General features: G+C 40.7%; 2 protein-coding genes across 7 annotated transcripts in view; both read right to left on the bottom strand.

Annotated features, from left to right (window-relative positions):
* Window positions 1-407: 407 nt before the first annotated feature.
* Window positions 408-1,988, bottom strand: LOC116407916 (uncharacterized protein K02A2.6-like). The gene has a single exon (XM_031894076.1). It carries the CDS (start codon window positions 1,886-1,888, stop codon window positions 464-466), a length of 1,425 nt encoding a protein of 474 aa, XP_031749936.1. The 5' UTR covers window positions 1,889-1,988; the 3' UTR covers window positions 408-463.
* A 7,838-nt stretch (window positions 1,989-9,826) lies between these two features.
* The window catches only part of pde4d (phosphodiesterase 4D), a 446,323-nt gene continuing 437,524 nt past the window's right edge, over window positions 9,827-18,625 (bottom strand). For all 6 annotated transcript variants that reach the window (XM_031894063.1, XM_002938180.5, XM_004910348.4 and 3 more), the window contains 3 exons: window positions 15,402-15,524; window positions 14,893-15,075; window positions 9,827-14,603 (listed from right to left, as the gene is read on the bottom strand). In XM_031894063.1, coding sequence (XP_031749923.1) covers window positions 14,202-14,603; window positions 14,893-15,075; window positions 15,402-15,524 — 708 coding nt within the window. In that variant the 3' untranslated portion in view covers window positions 9,827-14,201. The remainder of the gene's footprint in view (window positions 14,604-14,892; window positions 15,076-15,401; window positions 15,525-18,625) is intronic.

Genomic DNA, 18,625 nt, shown 5'->3' with positions numbered 1-18,625 from the left:
GCCCCCAGAAGTGCTGGGCCAAATCCAAGGAGCCCTCAAGCAGGGGGGAATGGTTTAAAGAAGGAGGTGGTTGTAATAAACTGCTGGCTAGCAGTGGGTTAATACTTCTGCTGTGTTAGTTCAGGTACAGATACACACTGAAACTGTTGGTATATTTATTAGAACATGGCAGGTAGATCTGGCCTGCTCCATGCTTGCTCTCAGCTTAACAGAAAGCACACAACAGGAATAGGAATATCATCATCAAGCAATGGCAAAACAGCAAGAATGCCATTAACCAAAATGTCTATACAAGCAGGTTACTACATTCCTCCCTTTTTAGCAAAAAGTAGATCTCAAAAAAAAATATATATATATGTAACCAACAGTTATAACTCAGTTCTAAACATTTTAAGGCGGAAATGTCCAAGTTAACAATAACATAGTGGCATTATAAGTCCAGTCTGTCAGGAGGCTTGCATGCTCATATCGGATACCTCCGTTCACCCTCAGAGGCTGTAGCACTGGTTGGATTAGATGGATTGTTGGCATCTGGTAATTCCTGTGAGGGCGCTACAGGTACTTGAAAGTCAATGGTAGAAAATGAAGGAGGTACGGGTGACACACTCTTATCTGGAACCAGATGCTCCACATGGACATGAATGTGACGATTACCAATTTGAACCTCGTACGTCAGGGGACCCCTTCTATGGCAAATGGTCCCTGGAGACCAAAGGCGCCCTAAGTGGCGGAAGTCTTGAACCAAGACCTTATCACCTGGGTAAGAGTTTCTGTTTCCTTGTCTGGAGCTATTATGCGCTTTGACTTGTTGCTTCTGTTGTTTCTCCACTGTATCAGCTAAAGAGGGTTTAAGCAAATCCAACCTGCTTCGGAGGTGCCTCTTTAAAAACAGTTCCGCTGGGGTACTTTCAGTGACTGAATGTGGAGTATTCCTATAATTAAACAGAAAACGGCAAAGTCTCAACTCTCCTGTAGTGCGAGCGGACTCACTGGCTACTGAGTGTTTCATCCAGGCTTTTTTAAATGTCTGAACAGCCCGATCAGCAGCACCATTTGAAGCTGGGTGATAAGGTGGGGTCAATTTGTGCTTGATACCATTTTGTTTCAAGAAGTACTGGAATTCCTGAGATGTGAACTGAGGTCCATTATCCGAAACCAATTCCTTTGGCAGACCATAGGATGCAAACAAATTACGCAGCAAGGCAATCGTTTTCTCGCTTGTACTCGTTTTAGTGGGTAACACCTCCAACCACTTGGAATAGCTGTCGATAACCACAAGAAATGTTTGCTGGTTTATTTCAGCATAGTCAATATGGATTCTTTCCCACGGCGATGTGGCCCATGTCCATGGGTGAAGGGGTGCAGTGGGTGGCTGATTTTGTACAGAAGCACAAGCAGTACACTGACTTACAAAAATTTCTATATCTTGATCCAGGCCTGGCCACCACAGGTAACCACGAGCTCGTGCTTTCATCCTGTTTACACCTGGATGGCCTTCATAAAGTTCATGCAAGAGCCTCTGACGATATTTTGGGGGAATGACAACCCGTATCCCCCACAGTAAACAACCTTGATCTATGGAAAGCTCATCTCTCTTTTCAAAATATGGCTTAAGGATTTTGTCAGAGCTGTAGTTCGGCCAGCCTTTGGAAGTAAAGTCCCACACTTTTGCCAGAAGAGGATCACGACTTGTTGCAGCTGCAATATCTTTGCAAGAAATAGGTAGTTCCTCTGCAAATGAAACTTGAAAAATGACACTTTCGTCATGAACATCTGTTGTATATGGGCACGGAAGCCGTGATAGCGCATCTGCATTCCCATGATCCTGAGAACGTCTATATACAATATCATAGTCATTTGCCAATAGGAGTAGTGCCCACCGTTGCATTCGAAGTGCTGCCAATGTTGGAATTGCTGATTTTGGCCCAAGAATGGCCAGAAGTGGTTTGTGATCAGTGACCAGTGAAAACTTCCTTCCATAAAGATATTTATGACATTTTTTTACTCCAAAAATAATTTTAATAAAACTTAGTGCCTGCCGCTCTATTTGAGCATAGTTGCGCTCTGTTTGTGTTAGGGTTCTAGACGCAAAAGCAATTGGATGTTCTTCTCCATTAGGCAGTATATGTGATATAACTGCTCCAACTCCGTAGGGTGAGGCATCACATGCTAATCTGAGTGGCTTACTAGGGTCATAGTGTGCTAGCCACTTGCTGTTGGTTAGTCTTTGCTTTGCATCCTGAAATGTTTTTTCACACTCGGTATCTTTCTGCAAAAGTTCATGTAAGGGTTGCAATAATGTTGACAGATTTGGAAGGAACCGTCCATAGTAATTTAGCAGTCCTAAGAAGGAGCGTAGTTCAGACACATTTGAAGGTGAAGGCAGGCCCGGATTTGTGGAAAGGCCACAAAGGCCCGGGCCTAGGGCGGCAGAAGTTTAGGGGCGGCATGCCGCCCCGCCGCAAGAAAGTTTTTAAATTTGGCTCCCATACGGAGCAGTTGGGACCTCTCCCCACTGCTCCGTATGGGAGTTTAAAGAAGCGTTTGCGCATGCGCACTGGGGAGCGGATGCGTTCATGCATGCGCACTGGGGGCCGCGTTCGCGCATGCGCAGAGGGGGATAGCCACAGGGGCGGCCTCAGGGCGCCTCACAGAGAAATCCAGCCCTGGGTGAAGGTGCATTAACAATAGCAGTTAACTTTGTTTCTGCTGGGTGAAGACCTTGTGCATCTATACGGTATCCTAAGTATTCTACAGACTCCTGGAGAAAGTGACACTTGGACAATTTTACGCGCACCCCAGATGCTTTTAATTTTGATAACACCTTATCTAACAGTGCCAAGTGCTTTTCAACCGTTGAACCTGTAATTAAAATGTCATCCAGAAAACAGACCACATGATCGATTCCTTGAAGAATCTGATCCATTGCATGCTGAAAAATTGCTGGAGCTGTAGATACTCCAAATGGTAAGCGCTGGTATTGGAACAACCCCTTGTGTGTGTTAATGGTAAGAAATGGCTTTGAATCCGGATCCAGCTCTAGCTGTTGATAGGCATTTGATAAATCAATTTTGCTAAAGTATTTACCTCCAGCAAGTGTAGCAAACAAGTCCTCTACATTTGGTAGTGGGTAGGGTTCTGGTTCAATACAGCGATTAACAGTGACCTTGTAGTCACCACAAAGTCTAATAGTTTTGTCCTTTTTGGGGACCACTACAATTGGGGCAGCCCAGCTGCTGTATTTGACACGTGACACAATACCATAATGTTCCATTCTTTCTAGTTCTTTCTCCAGAAGTTCTTTAAGAGCATATGGCAAGGGACGTGGCTTATGAAAAATGGGCTTTGCATCTGAATTTACAGTGATAGTTGCCTTTAGCCCCTTAATACTGCCAAATTCTTCCTTAAACAGGGAGTCATGTTTACTCAGGACCTGTTCCAGATTTTTGTGAAAGGCAGCTTCAGTTCGTTTGATAGTAAATATTTTAGCCCAATTCAGCTTTAGGTGCTTCAACCAATTTCTGCCCAAAAGGGTGGGCCTGTTGCCCTTCACAACCACTAAAGGCAATGTGAATGACTGACCTTCATATGTGACTGGTGCTAGAATCTCTCCAAGTACAGGAATCTTCTCTCCAGTATAAGAAGTGAGATGTAAAAGTGAGTTCTGCAGTGCAATTCCACCTAAACAGTTCTTGTAAACAAACTCTGATATTAGTGATACAGATGCACCTGTGTCAAGTAACATGTTTACTGGATGGCCATCAATTTCCAGCTTAATATGAATGCCATCATCTCCCCCATGCGTAGTATTGACTGTATTCAAGTCTGTGCAGTCACTTTCCTGGCTGTCACAATTAGTCACATATTGCGCCCTGGGCCTGCCTGGTTTGCTTCTGCAGACACGAGCAATGTGGCCTAACTTTCCACAATTTCTACAGGTTTCTGATTTATATCTGCAGCTCAGTTGCTGATGCTGGCCCCCACAGCGGTAGCAGGGTTTGACCCTTTGTGTCTGAAATGCCTGCTCACCTGTAACTGTAGGTGGCTGTGGTGAATATGGTGAAATGGGTTTAGACCCTGTAGTTAGTTTAGGGATATCTGTAAATGAAGAACTATTTTGCTATTTGAATTGCTGAGAGTCACTTCTAGTTAATTCTATGGCCAAGGCAATGTTACAAGCAGACTTGAAAGTGAGATCTGCTTCATTTAGCAGCTTATACAGGTAGAACTCATCATGGAGGCCACATACAAACTTATCTCGCAAAGCCTGATCCAGGAATGTACCAAATTCACAGGAGGCAGATAGCCGTTTTAAATCCAAAATATAGTCTGCAAGGCCTTCCCCCATGTTGTGATTTCTCCTATAAAATCTAAAGCGTTCAGCAATGATGATAGGCTGGGGTTTATAATGCTGAGAGAGGGTCTCTGTAGTTCTCTCATAGGACAATTCAGTGGCCTTTGCAGGAGCTATAAGAGTTTTAAGGAGACTGTAGGTTTTTGCTGGCAGTGTAGCAAGTAAAATATCTGCTTTCTTTCCCTGACTAACATCATTTGCAGACAGCCATCTCTCAAATATTTCCAAATAAGACTCAAATTCTTCAGCAGATTCTGAGAACTCTGGGACTTTCCCAATGGCAGACATTGTAGCAAGTTATTCAATGTGCTGTGTTAGTTCAGGTACAGATACACACTGGAACTGTTGGTATATTTATTAGAACATGGCAGGTAGATCTGGCCTGCTCCATGCTTGCTCTCAGCTTAACAGGAAGCACACAACAGTAACAGCAATATCATCATTGTAGATTGTAGGCTCTTTTGGGCAGGGCTCTCTTCAGCTCTTGTATCGGTAACTGATTGCTTTATATGTTACTCTGTATGTGCAATGTATAGACCCACTTATTGTACAGCGCTGCGGAATATGTTGGCGCTTTATAAATAAATGTTAATGTAATGTAATCATCAATTAATGGCAAAACAGCAAGAATGCCCTTAACCAAAATGTCTATACAAGCAGGTTACTACAGTGGTGACAAGTGGAAGTGCGATGTGCATCACTAGGGTTAGGCAGGTAAATGAGTCAAATTAGGGGTAGGCAAGTAAATAATATAAGTGTTTAGCAACCCCCCTACTCTTGTGCCCTAGGCAAATCTTAAAACACTACCAGTCACTGGCTAAACCAACCAGGAGCCCTAGGCAACCTCACCTTGCTGAATGGCAGGAGCAGTCCTGGAAGGGACACTTGTCAAATGGATCCTGTGCAGGACGTAAGAGACTAGACTAGGGGTACATTCCTAGTGCCCCCCAACTGGTGCCCCCTAGGCACGTACCTTCTGGCCCTGGACACAACATTATTATTATTCCTATGCTCTGTTTAGATGAAGTAGCCGGAATTCTTTGCTGGGCTGCACTACGCAGAGTTTTCTAGAAAGAAACCGCTGTGACCCAAATCTATTTATTCCTGAGACATTTTGCAAGTTGGAAATTTCCTATAAAACCCTTAAGGAGAGAGAAGGAAGGAATTTAGGACACAAGTCCCAGGCAGAGGGAGTGCTCCAATTCATGATGGCATGTAACCGCACAGCAGAAACAACGAGTTACTGGCTGGCAGGCAGGTTTAACACATTCATTGACAGAAATAGGCATTTTTTTGGAACTTTTTCAAAATAGTCGCAATCATTGTTTTTAATTGCTTTGTATTGATCTAATAAAAATATTAAACACTGAACAGGTATAAGATCTGGAACCCAATTATGCAGAAAGCCTCTAATTACCAGATGGACATCTCCCATAGGGCCCATTTTAAGCAAATAATTCTCATCTTTAAAATGATTTACTTTTTTCTCTGTAATAATAAAACAGTAGCTTGTACTTAATCTTAACTAAGCTGCATGAATCCATATTGGTGGCAAAACAATTCTACTGGGCTTATTTCATGTTTAAATGACTTAGCAGACTTAATGAATACTGTCAGGGGAAAATATGTTTTTTTCCAGCAGAATCCTGCAGTGTTATCTGTTTTTCAGAAGCACAAACATATTTTTTTTATATTTTGTTTTTAAATTTCCCATGGGGCTAGCCATATTCTTCATTTCCCAGGGTGCCACAGCCATGTGACTTGTGCTCTGATAAACTTCAGTCACACTTTACTGCTGAGCTGCAATTTGGAGTGATTACCCCCCCCTCCCAGCAGCTGATCAGCAGAACAATGGGAAGGGAGCAAGATAGCAGCTCCCGTAGGTATCAGAATAGCACTCAATAGTAAGAAATCCAAGTCCGGCTTGGGACTCCTCCAGTTACATGGGAGTAGGAGAAACAATAGGTTACCTGAAAGCAGTTCTAATGTGTAGCGCTGGCTCCTTCTGAAAGCTCAGACTCAGGCACAATGCACTGAGATGGCGCCTACACACCAATATTACAGCAAAAAATGCATTTGTTGGTTCAAAAATAACATTTTCAATGTCAGAGTGAATTATTTGCTATGTAAGAAAGTACCCCATAAAAGTCATGACAGAATCCCCAAAGTCTGGTGATCCAAATTACAGAAATAACGTCTAAATGGAAAACCCCAGGTCCCAATTTAGATAATAGTTCCAATACCTGTATATGTTTATATCTGTTACAGTATTTTTTCTTAAAGACTTTGCATTGCAACTAAACTTAAAGACTCCCTTTTGGAGCACTCACCCAGCACCTGATTTGGGAACCAGCACTTATATTGTAGTGTCACCCACTGTGACCTACAGCACTTATATTTGCCTGTTTGTGTCTGTAAGTTACCCCTCCCATATAGATTGTAAGCTCTACGGGCAGGGACCTCCATCCTCTTGTGTCTTTGACTCTTAACTTGTTACAACTGTATCTTGTATTTATTTGTATTTATTGTTATACTTTGTATTTATCTATTATTATCTTAATAACCCCCTGTTTGTATTAATGTATTCTACTGTACAGCACTGCGTACATAAGTAGTGCTTTATAAATAAAGATATACATACATACATACATACATTGACTTTACAATCCAATGTGTTGCTCCCTGTCCCATAACCTCTTTCCCATCTCTAGATACATAATTGGGGAAATTGGGCCAAGGCTCATTTTTAATCTCCTGCCTTTCTTTCTGTGTCAGGTGATGTTGCGTGTCCAACTATTCCCTGACACTCATTGCTATTGTATAAATACTTAAGGGAGCTGTGCCTTAATACTTTGGGGAATTTTCTTTGCACCCCAATGTAAAATTTACAGTTTTTTGTAAATACTTGAAAGCAGATTTCTAAATTTTTAAATTTGAGTTTGAAACTTTTTTCACTTGCTAGAATTTTTCTGCAAAAAAAAAAAAACAAACAAAAACCCAATAAGCAAAACTGCATAAAAATTTGCAAAAGTTTGCTCATCCCTAGATAAAAGCTAGATTGCACACGAAATCCCATTTTGCTTAAACAAATTTGATTACATAATAAAACCGGGAAAATAGAACAACTTGAATGTGGAAAATAAATTGTCTATTGCAGGGGTCCCCAACCTTTCTCACTCATGAGCCACAGTCAAATGTAAAAAGACTTGGGGAGCAACACAAGCACCATAAAAGTTCATGGAGGAGCCAAATATGGGATAAGATTAGCTATTAGGGGCCTCTATGCACACTATCAGCTTACAGGGGGCTTTATTTGGTAGGAAATCTTGTTTTTATTTAACCAAAACTTGCCCCCAAGTCAGGAATTCAAAAATAACTCCCTGGTTTGGGGGCACTGAGAGCAACATCCAAGGGGTTGGGGAGCAACATGTTGCCCCCGAGCCACTGGTTGGGGATCACTGTTCTATTGACTATTGACACTTGCCAGGCTTTTGATGCTGATTTTTTTCATTTAAAATTTCTTTTTGTTGAATAAATCTTGGGAAATTCAAGTTTGGAAAATGGAAATTCCCCATAAAAATTACAGATTGCATTTTCACTGTGATTTTCTTGAGTTGCAGAAAAAAATGAGTCTAGAAACTGAATAAAAAGGTCTCTAAATGATCACCCTACATCTTGTAATGGTTGGTATTTCTTCTAATGGTTGGTAATACCCACTGCTGGATTAACTCTTGCATAGTTGCCAACAAGAACCAAACCTTTTACCTAACAATGAGTTGTGTATTATGGTTTGTGAGTGCTCTGCCCCTGGAACGCTCTTTAGTGGAATACTGTGCAGAATGTAAATGACAGACGATTATTGGTTACCATCCTGTATTTAAGAAGGCATTCCTCCTTGCAATTAGTGATCATTAACAAGCAGTTTGTCTACTTGGAATTCATTACTGTGGGAGCAGGTAATGAGGGATTCATTAGTAAGGTCTGAGAATGGATCAGATACCTTTAGTTATGGATCAGTTATTATTACTATCAGCATTGATTTCATAAAACCTACAGGTGTTTTGGGTAAAGAAAGATATAATTCTGCCCTCAGTGGGTCTAATGTGGGAGCTGGGTGCCCCGGAAACGCTAAACATACAGACTTGAATCTCTCCTCTATCTCTTTTTTGTTCATTTTTCTCCTCGTCTAGCGGCATTCTATCTCTGTGTGATGTTACTTACTAATGTCTGTCCCTGCCGAAGTGCTACAGCGGCCACTTCAACAGTCTGCCAAGGTCAGCACCATAGCAACTACCTTAGCAACTGGCAAGAGATGTAAAAGTATTCAAAAATAACTGTCAATAGACATGTTTTTCCCAAATTCCACATTTCTTGTTTGAAAATCTCCTTTAAAGGGGTAGCTCACTGATAAGAATACTGATAAAACAGCAGTCTGACATTGATTGGGTTCTTTTGGTTGCTGGGTCGGTGACCCTGACAACTAGATATTACCATTAATTGTATCCATCCATCCATAACATATTAAGGGGCTAATTTAACAATGTTCGAATTTTAAATGTTACCACTCGAGTTCTTTTGCACTTAAACGTGTGTGGTCACGTAGAAGTTAATGGGAGCTGTCCCATCAACTTAGGGAAAGACCCCTTATCCAGAAAAACCTAGGCCCCAAGCATTCTGGATAACAGATCCCATACATATATTAGCAAATATGGGCATGTACTTATGCATTGATCATATACAGGTATGGGACCTGTTATCCAGAATGCTTGGGACCTGCGGATTTCCAGATAAGGGGTCTACTTGTAATTTGGATCTCCATACCTTAAGTCTACAAAAAAATTATTTAAATGTTAAAAAAACCCAATAGGATTGTTTTGCCTCCAATAAGGATTAAATATATCTTAGTTGGGATCAAGTACAAGGTACTGTTTTATTATAATAAAATAATAGAATAAAAAGGAAATCAATTTTCAAAATTAGAATTATTTGATTAAAATGGAGTCTATGGCATATAGCCTTCCCATAATTCCGAGCTTTCTTTTTCCAGATAACAGATCCCATACCTGTACTTGAATTTGCAGGTGCTCATGGCACACACAGCCCCTCTGTGTTTCATACTAACACCAATAGTGAGCCAATTAGTGCAATGTATGCCAGACGGGCACCATCTGTAAAGGTGGAAATACATCTTACAATTACGATCTTTGGAGGTAGAAGCAATAGGGATTCAGCCCTAAACACAGATTTTGCTCGGACACCTACAACGGCAAAATCTTTTGTCCCTCCTGATCAAAGAGACGACCGATATCAGAAGCTTTTGCACTATGGGTCGTCTCGTTGATCCGCCATACAAGCACCAAATATCGTACAAAACTAGATTTCATACGATAATATCAGTGCGTGTATGGCCTGCTTAAGGCACATGAGAATTCAGCTAAAGATGGAAACAAAGAGACGTCACACATACACCTGTAAGCAGAACCAACCCATGCTTTTATTTCCATTGCATATAAAAATTTCATATGAAGATACTGATTTACAGTACTATCCCATAGGCTGTTAAAGAGGCTAGGAAGCCAATAAAATAAACCATTTGCACTGTTCACATGGGATGCCATCCTAGTGACATACCCAAAAGAAACAAAGGAAAGGAAAACAAACAAACAAAAAAAAAAAACAAACAGCAAAAAAGTGATTGTGGATTTGATGTTGTTTTAATATCCCTTTTTATACTGTTTAAAATAAAAGCAATCAAAATCCTTTGGACCAGGGCTGCTAAAATCTACAGTTTGTGTGTCAAAAAGGAGGCTCTGATTATTTATGAAAAAAGAATCTCCCCTTTCACTGAACAGTCACTTCCTGTGATGGCTGGGCATTAATGGAATGGAAAAGAGACTAGCGCTGTGTTGCATTGGAAAATGGGGGCAACCGGCCACCATACAGTTTTGGTTTTCCACAAGGCAAAGAACCCTCCCACTGCTATCACTATTCCCAGCCAGATGATTGGGGACGCCCCTTGGCAGCTAGAGGGTCACATGTTTCTAACAACTGGACTTGGTAGATAAAGGGTATCCCTGCATCAGACAAAGTTGTGCCATTGCTCCCTCTCTTTCTAGAGATGGTTTCCCCTTCAATCTGCACCCTCAGCCAAAGCCTAATAAATAACATGGAAAACCACTGGTGCACTCTTAAAGCCCAATATGGAGGCAGCGTTTGAGCGTACCACCCCTCTCATAGCTTTGCAGCAATGCATTCCCAGGGATCACAAACCTGTGTTACTGGATGGGACCCCCGTTATGCCTGGGAACCCTTCTCATCCCATGATTCAGTAAAGAATTGTGTACAATATCCAATTTCTATTATTCATTTCTAAGAAGGAAACTTGACCATATTAAATAGCAGACTGGTCAATTTTTAGGCCACAACCCCTAAGTTAATAACATAAATATATCTCTGGAGCTGTGCTGAAATACATGGAGATTTCCTGGTCATATTATATTCTCAATTCTGTGGTTGAGCATACAAAGCCATGGGGCTTTATATCCCCACACATCGCCAGGCATGGATATGTAGATAACTGTTAGGGAAGATCCATTTGCCATCCCTAATACAGTATATGAGAAGCGTCATTGCTGCCAAAGGGTCTATTCGTTTAAAATGTGGCAATAATATGGCAGCATATATGCCCCTTAGCCTATATGAGCCAAATGCGCCATGGGAAAAAAACTTGGTGCCAAGAACAAGCAGAGTTTCCCCTGCTGTCGGATAGTAGTGTCCTTGTATCGGCTTCGGTGTAATGCAGGTTCTAAAGTGCTACATTATCCTACATGGACGTCTTCTAAATAAATAAATAAATATTGGAATGCCCAGCCCTCAGCACTCTCACCTGTCGCTCTTTTAAATGCAGCAAAACACGACAAAATATATACTTATATATATATATATATTTTTTTTTTTTTAGAGTTAAGGCACAGCCCTGGGACCAAAGACCTGCAGCTTTTTATATAGGTGATTTTTTTTCTCAAACATTTTCTTTTTTTTTCTCTCAAATTTCCCATAAAGAAGCTCTAAGGTGACATATTATAATACAGAAGAAAAAAAAATGTACAAGGAGTAAATATACAGAATATTCATTCTCTCACCAAGAGTTTAAAGATATAAGCGCACCACCTTCTTGCAGATGATGTCATAATAACAACTTGTCATTTACAATTAACATTATAGTATGTACAATACAATAAATACATGGTTGTAAACAGAGACAAACAAGACTGTATTACAGGTAAGGTCATCTGGTGAGAAAGTAAAATGCATGGCACAACATAATATAAAATAAATATGCTCTTTAAAAGAATTGACACAGCTCTCTGTATATCCATTTCATTCAAGTCTTTTTTTTTTCTTTTTTATACTTTGAAAGCTATTTAGTTGTACCTACTGTACAGAGGTTAAAACTGAATGTGGGTTGTTGTGAAACAGCAACTTGCAAGCTAAAGTCTACTGTTACAGCGTGGAACCGACACTGAGGCCGTACAGCCACACTACGGCCTCACTTATGGCAAATCAAATTCAAATGAAACAGAAAATAAAAAATACAGGGACTGTAAAGCCACTCAGAATTTTGGCAAAAGAGGGAAATAAAAAAAAAAATAGAATTAAAAAAAAAAGAAAAATAATAAGGAAAAAAAAAAGGATTGTACAGTGCATTAGATCCCTGGATCTACAAAACAATGTCTTTTCATACTAGTTGATTGTCCATGGATAATGAATGGGAATTTTTTTTTTCTTTTTCCTTTAATGCGGTGGCATGTTCCTTTAAATGCGACAATTTCCATTAGTGCAGTTGTTAACCCTTTCAGGTATATGTTATATTTGGAAATAATATTGCTTTATTTTTTATTCTTTTTTTTTTTTTAACTTGTTACATTCCAGGCACTACATGGGTAAAAAAAAAAAACATGAATCGATAAATAGGATGAGGTTTAAACACTGAGAAAAAGTCTACATGATGGGCAGCAATGTAAAGCGCCGCTGCTCGAGCATGAAATAACGGATATGTTGCTGGAGTACAGACCGTAGAAGGTGTGTTTGCTAGCGTCGCTCGACAAAAGAAAAACAAAAAGATCTGGAACATAAGTAAGAGACACTTAAGGCTAAGCCGAAGGCTGAAGTCCTATGTCAAGAACTTTAACATTTTTTTTTTTTTTCTCTTTTTAGTCAAAAATATTTTTGGCCAGTTTAAACATGAAAAGCATCAATCTGCATGCAACTAAACACATTATGAGATGCAGATGAATTTACTTTGACCAGTGAAGCCACAAGTCTGAAAGGGACTGTGGGTATTGAGCGGTTTTTAAATTGCATTGAATGCCTACATACTATATGCTAGTGATGCTGTGACCCCCAAGCTTATTCCCCCCACCCCAATAATCCTTTGCCGGTCCAGAGCCACAGACTGGTTATCACTGCTTCAGATGTTCTTGGGTTTCTATCACAGGATAGCGTTAGGAATCTGTTATAAACAGTAGCCTGGACGACAAAGAAATCTCTGATACAAAGACCCCTCTGCCGCTATGGAGTTAAGAGAGGGACTATGTCGTCTCCAGACCCAGTTGTTCAGGTACAGTAAATTTTGTTAGCAATCATAGTGCCTACTAAACGTTTACATTGGTAGAATGTGACTATATGTGCCTGTAGCACTTTGCAGAGTTGATACTTGACTTTCTATCGTACGCACACCTGTAAAGCAAAAAAAAAAAAAAAGAACACACAGCTTGAGGCATTCTTAAAGACCTTGGTCTGGAACCAAGATCTTCAAATTGTTACATTGCACAGATATACACGATGGGCCCAGAGAAGCACACAAGCGCTTAACACTGAAGGTTATCCTACTCTGCCATTTGTACGAAGCAAAGACAAAAAAAACAACAGAAAAAGCAACCAGGGGTGACCTTCCGTACTGAATGGGAAAGTGCCCGATGCATTCGTTCTGTGCTAATCACAATCTTAAAAGAAGAGTAAAAACGAAGTTGTACTGAAAGGGTTTCCTGCGAGACAGTGTATAAAAGAATGCAAGCATATAAAAAAGAATGGAGTTCTACAGTTCAGTTCATTGCTGTGAAATTCTAAGGTGCAAAATAATCCATAACCAGGAGTTTAAGTCATCCAGTGTAGCACATTATTTGTCATGAGAACTTGCAAGTTACTCTTTGGAAAAAAAAGAATCAGTGGCGGATGAAAATTTCCAAATGTACTTTTTTTCTTTAAATATAATAATACCTCAATATAATATTTACTGTTAAAAGTAAGCTCTTAAAAAATGAAAAAAAAAAATCTCTGTTTTACATATGATACAAAATGCGGAGGACGGTGCGGCACAAAATGCCGCACATTTAGGGTTTTTTTTTCTTTTCAGTCTTTTTTTTTTTTTTTTAATCAGGAAGACTTAAAATTAGAAAATGATGAAATCTCCACAGCTCATCCTTCTGCGCCGCTGTATTATCCTTTCACTGGCATCCGTGCGGGATTCTTGCTCAGTATCCGCTAGCTGGGGCAAGTCGTCGCTGTCTTCTCCTGAAATCCCCAAAACCAAGACTGCCCTGTTCTTTCCACAGATTTGTTCGTCCGTCGTTCTCCGAGGATTTTTTCTGCTCACGTTCCGACGCCATGGAAATGGTAATATTCCTGAGTGCCAAACTGAGTAGATTATGTCAGTTTTGATCAACAAACATCCCAGCAGATGAAAGTGAGGCGTGACCATGGTTTGTGGCATGTTTCATGCACTTTGGAAACCATTTTCTAAAAAACAAAAATGAAATAAGGGAGAGAGGGGAAGGTTTTCGCTCTGTTACGTGTCAGGAGAGTGCGCTTGCTCTATGGAGTTAGGCTCTAGCTGGCTCTCCTCTTCGTCCACCTGATCGTCCAGTGGAATTTCAGTAGATTCTGAGTCCTGCGTACAAAGAGTTTTTGAGTCACTGCAGCTGGTGTCTTCTTCCACCTGACTCCCACTGTCCTTCTCTGTATCGGACTCCCCATCCTCTTCCAGTGTCAGTTCAAACTGGAATTTTTCAGTCTGCCCTTGTTTGCCTTCTTCCTGCTCATCGGGTGCAGGGGACGGACTCTGGGGAATTGTGCTCTGGTACCATTCACGATTGTCCTCTAGTGTGTCTAAGATATCCTGGGCATCGGGATGAACGAGATCTGCCCATGTCTCCCACAGTGGATGAACAATGTAGTCTATGAATCCCACCTATGAGAGAAGAATAGCCAAGAACATCGGTGTAAGTTAAAGTGTATAAGCAATATGCCATGGACAGGCGACCTTCTTCTCTCTTGTTATTATACTACGACTGCAAGCATCCGCACAACCAGACAAAGTCTGTCAGGGGGTGCTGGGATTTGTAGCTCCCAACTATATCTAAAAGGCTGCCCCCATCCCTGCAGATACATATGGCATTTTTTATTTAATGTTATTCTTAGGGCCCACCAGGTTTTAAACTATCACCCCAAGCATGCACTGGTAATATTAGATTCTCTACCTGTGATTTTTCAACAGATGCATTGTGCTTGTCACACATGGGACTAATCTCCATGCCTCTTTCTCTCTCCCGATCTCCTTGCCGGAAGAATTCCTCCATGATTCTATCTGTCCAGTGTCGATAAAGCGGCAAAGGTTTTGTGGGATTGCTCAGGTCTGCACAGTGGACCATATTCTGTAGTACCTAAAATAGGCATGAAAACATGAGTGATCATACATTGGGTTATAGGCCTCTGGAGTAGTTTGCCAACTGCTGGAGGGTGTAGGCTGAACAACTGTGATTTACTTGTGCTGTTTCTTTTAGATTGTGGCCCCAGGCACCCTGCAATGTTTACCACCAGCCCTTTATCAAAAGCAGGCAGATTTGGCATCTGCTGATGCATCATTCTGGCCAGGAATGGAACAATAGGAAGGTGGCAATATATGTGTGTGGCCACTCATACAGTGAGCATCTATTTGCCATATAGACTAATTGATTGGATACCATTGAGTCAGACGTAAGAATCTTACCTGAATCCTATCTGAATAGTTGTCCAGAAGCAAGACTCCCGAGCTTGTCACTTTCTTTGTTTCAACCATTGTTTTCAAGTCAGCCAATAAATTCATATGTTTTGACATATCTGTTGCTAGAACCTAATAAAGAAAACAAAAATAAATTACTTTATAGGAGGTGCTCTGCTATTTATGAGCAGTTTTGCTTTTTGTAGCTTATAATACCCTCCCTAAAAGGACTTTCACCCTGAAGTAGAGATTTTAAGGAATTGTTGGGTCAAGCTCCTTTAGCAAAAAATAGGCATACTGTACACATTGTTTTAAGATCCAGCAGTAATTCAGGTAAAAACAAACTAGCATTTAGACCTCACTTAGTCCCTAGCATTTAGACCTGACTTAGTCCCTAGCATTTAGACCTCACTTAGTTCCTAGCATTTAGACCCGACTTAGTCCCTAGCATTTAGACCTCACTTAGTTCCTAGCATTTAGACCTCACTTAGTCCCTAGCATTTAGACCTGACTTAGTTCCTAGCATTTAGACCTCACTTAGTCCCTAGCATTTAGACCTCACTTAGTTCCTAGCATTTAGACCTCACTTAGCTCCTAGCATTTAGACCTCACTTAGTCCCTAGCATTTAGACCCGACTTAGTCCCTAGCATTTAGACCTCACTTAGTTCCTAGCATTTAGACCTCACTTAGTCCCTAGCATTTAGACCTGACTTAGTTCCTAGCATTTAGACCTCACTTAGTCCCTAGCATTTAGACCTCACTTAGTTCCTAGCATTTAGACCTCACTTAGCTCCTAGCATTTAGACCTCACTTAGTTCCTAGCAGTTAGACCTCACTTAGTCCCTAGCATTTAGACCTGACTTAGTCCCTAGCATTTAGACCTGACTTAGTCCCTAGCATTTAGACCTCACTTAGTTCCTAGCATTTAGACCTCACTTAGTCCCTAGCATTTAGACCTCACTTAGTCCCTAGCATTTAGACCCGACTTAGTCCCTAACATTTAGACCTCACTTAGTCCCTAGCATTTAGACCTCACTTAGCTCCTAGCATTTAGACCTCACTTAGTCCCTAGCATTTAGACCTCACTTAGTTCCTAGCAGTTAGACCTCACTTAGTCCCTAGCATTTAGACCTCACTTAGTTCCTAGCAGTTAGACCTCACTTAGTCCCTAGCATTTAGACCTCACTTAGTTCCTAGCAGTTAGACCTCACTTAGTCCCTAGCATTTAGACCTCACTTAATTCCTAGCAGTTAGACCTCACTTAGTCCCTAGCATTTAGACCTCACTTAGTTCCTAGCAGTTAGACCTCACTTAGTCCCTAGCATTTAGACCTCACTTAGTTCCTAGCAGTTAGACCTCACTTAGTTCCTAGCATTTAGACCTTAGTTCTCTGGCCCTACCATAGGTCCAGCTCCACAGACTGGGAACCTACAGACTAAGGCATTGAAAGGCCACATTTGCCTCCACATCCCTGCTCATAAAGAATATCAAGTGTAGAACTTTAGCAAAATGGCCACATAAGGTATGTGAGTTGGGCTGTTTATTAAGTACATAAAAAGGGACAGACTGATGATGAGTGGAACAACTTCTGCACTAATCAGTGACTAATCGGTTTTCTGAAGTCACAAGCCTATAAAAAACCAAAGCGATGCGTAGGCCTTTCCACCAGCGATTCATGTTGTTGCCGATGGAAAGGCATTTTGGAGAAATTCATCTCCCATGGAAGCAGAGATGTATTGCAGGGGACTAAATCTCATTCTATAACATACAAAAAGTTAACTTAAAGGCTAAGAATGAGACGTGCCACCAACACCCCCATCCAACTGACTGCACTTATAGCTGTTATAGCCATTAAACCATCAGCAATGAAGCAACTGCAGTCACCAGATGTCTGAGCCAACACTGCTCCATCTGTATAACATGCCATAAATCCACTGATTTTTACTACAACTGGTTAAAAAACCCAAACAAACAGGAATGATATAATTCATAACGTCTGGCACTAAGAGAAAGTATTTTTCTCCGAGGGGATAACAGACTTAGTGGCCTTATAACACAAGCGTCTCCATTGCACTTAAATGATTGAATCCCAGTGCCATTATGACATAAGCGGATAATTAAAGTACATGAGAAGTCCGGCACCTTGCCTGCAACTGGGAGCCAGAATATAATATATAGCAGCACATCACTATGTTGTCCTTATTGCCAAAGCCAAAAATCTGAGGGGGGCTGCTTTTTTTTCTAGAATTACTACTTGCTATGAAGCTATATGTTCCCTTTACAGTGATACTGACGCTAAAAAACTACTCTTCAAAATATTAATGTTCCATTAAAACATTAAAAGTTCCCTATAGGTAATAGGTTGATCATTTTTCCCTGATAGGGCTGCTTCTGTAAGTAATTGTTACTTGAATTCCCTAAACTGACAGTTTTGCCAACCTGTCTTTTCTCAGCTTCTAATGCTATCGGCCTACAGCTGCACAAATATGGCCGCCCCCTCATAGAGGAACGTGGAGTATATAAGTAATGTAATAGCATTGGACAAATACTTTTATGGCAAAATTATAAATGGCATGCAAATACAATGTTATAATGGATGTAAAAAAGGTTTAATTTCTGGTGTCAGTATCTCTTTAATATCTAACTGCATAAAACAAAGAGAACATTCCAGACAGAACATTCTTTGCACATAGTGGCATGTCTCTGTCATTTGTTTCTCCTGTCTCTGCCCAGAGGAATAGTGGCTGCAATATATAAGCTCTGCAGAATAAACACTCTGCCCACAGCAAGACAAGAAAAGATCAAAACCTCCCCTGGGTCCTTTAGCCACAAGAAAGACACCAAGGTATAAATATTTATTTAGGATTATTTGCTTTTAAAATCCACACTCTGAATTACATTCTGTCTTCCTATTCCTGGAGCCGAAATAGCATGCCGGCAATATTACTAACGTCACCTATGTAGATTTTTCCCAAGCCACGTATGGAGTCACATAACAACAATGTGCAGCAACACAGCATGCACTGGGAACAAAATGTTAGGCAAGAAAAATAGCGCAGGCAGGAACAGTTACAAGAACAAAGATGACAGCAGCAATCAGCTTAGAAATGGCAAGTAGGTCACAGCAAGTCTTCTGGATCTGTCAAGAAGGCAAGCGCTTATACACATAAATATGTCTATTAACCACTGAATGCACAGTTATTCAGAAACACCAGTGCCATCCCCTATCAGT

This window comes from Xenopus tropicalis, chromosome 1 (genome assembly GCF_000004195.4).
Source record: "Xenopus tropicalis strain Nigerian chromosome 1, UCB_Xtro_10.0, whole genome shotgun sequence".
In the NCBI taxonomy this organism is placed as follows: Eukaryota; Metazoa; Chordata; class Amphibia; order Anura; family Pipidae; genus Xenopus; species Xenopus tropicalis.
This window is presented reverse-complemented; position numbering and strand designations above follow the sequence as displayed.

Coding starts and splice junctions, on each gene's coding strand:
- LOC116407916 (XM_031894076.1), bottom strand. CDS start 1,888: ATGCAACGGTGGGCACTACTCCTATTGGCAAATGACTATGATATTGTA.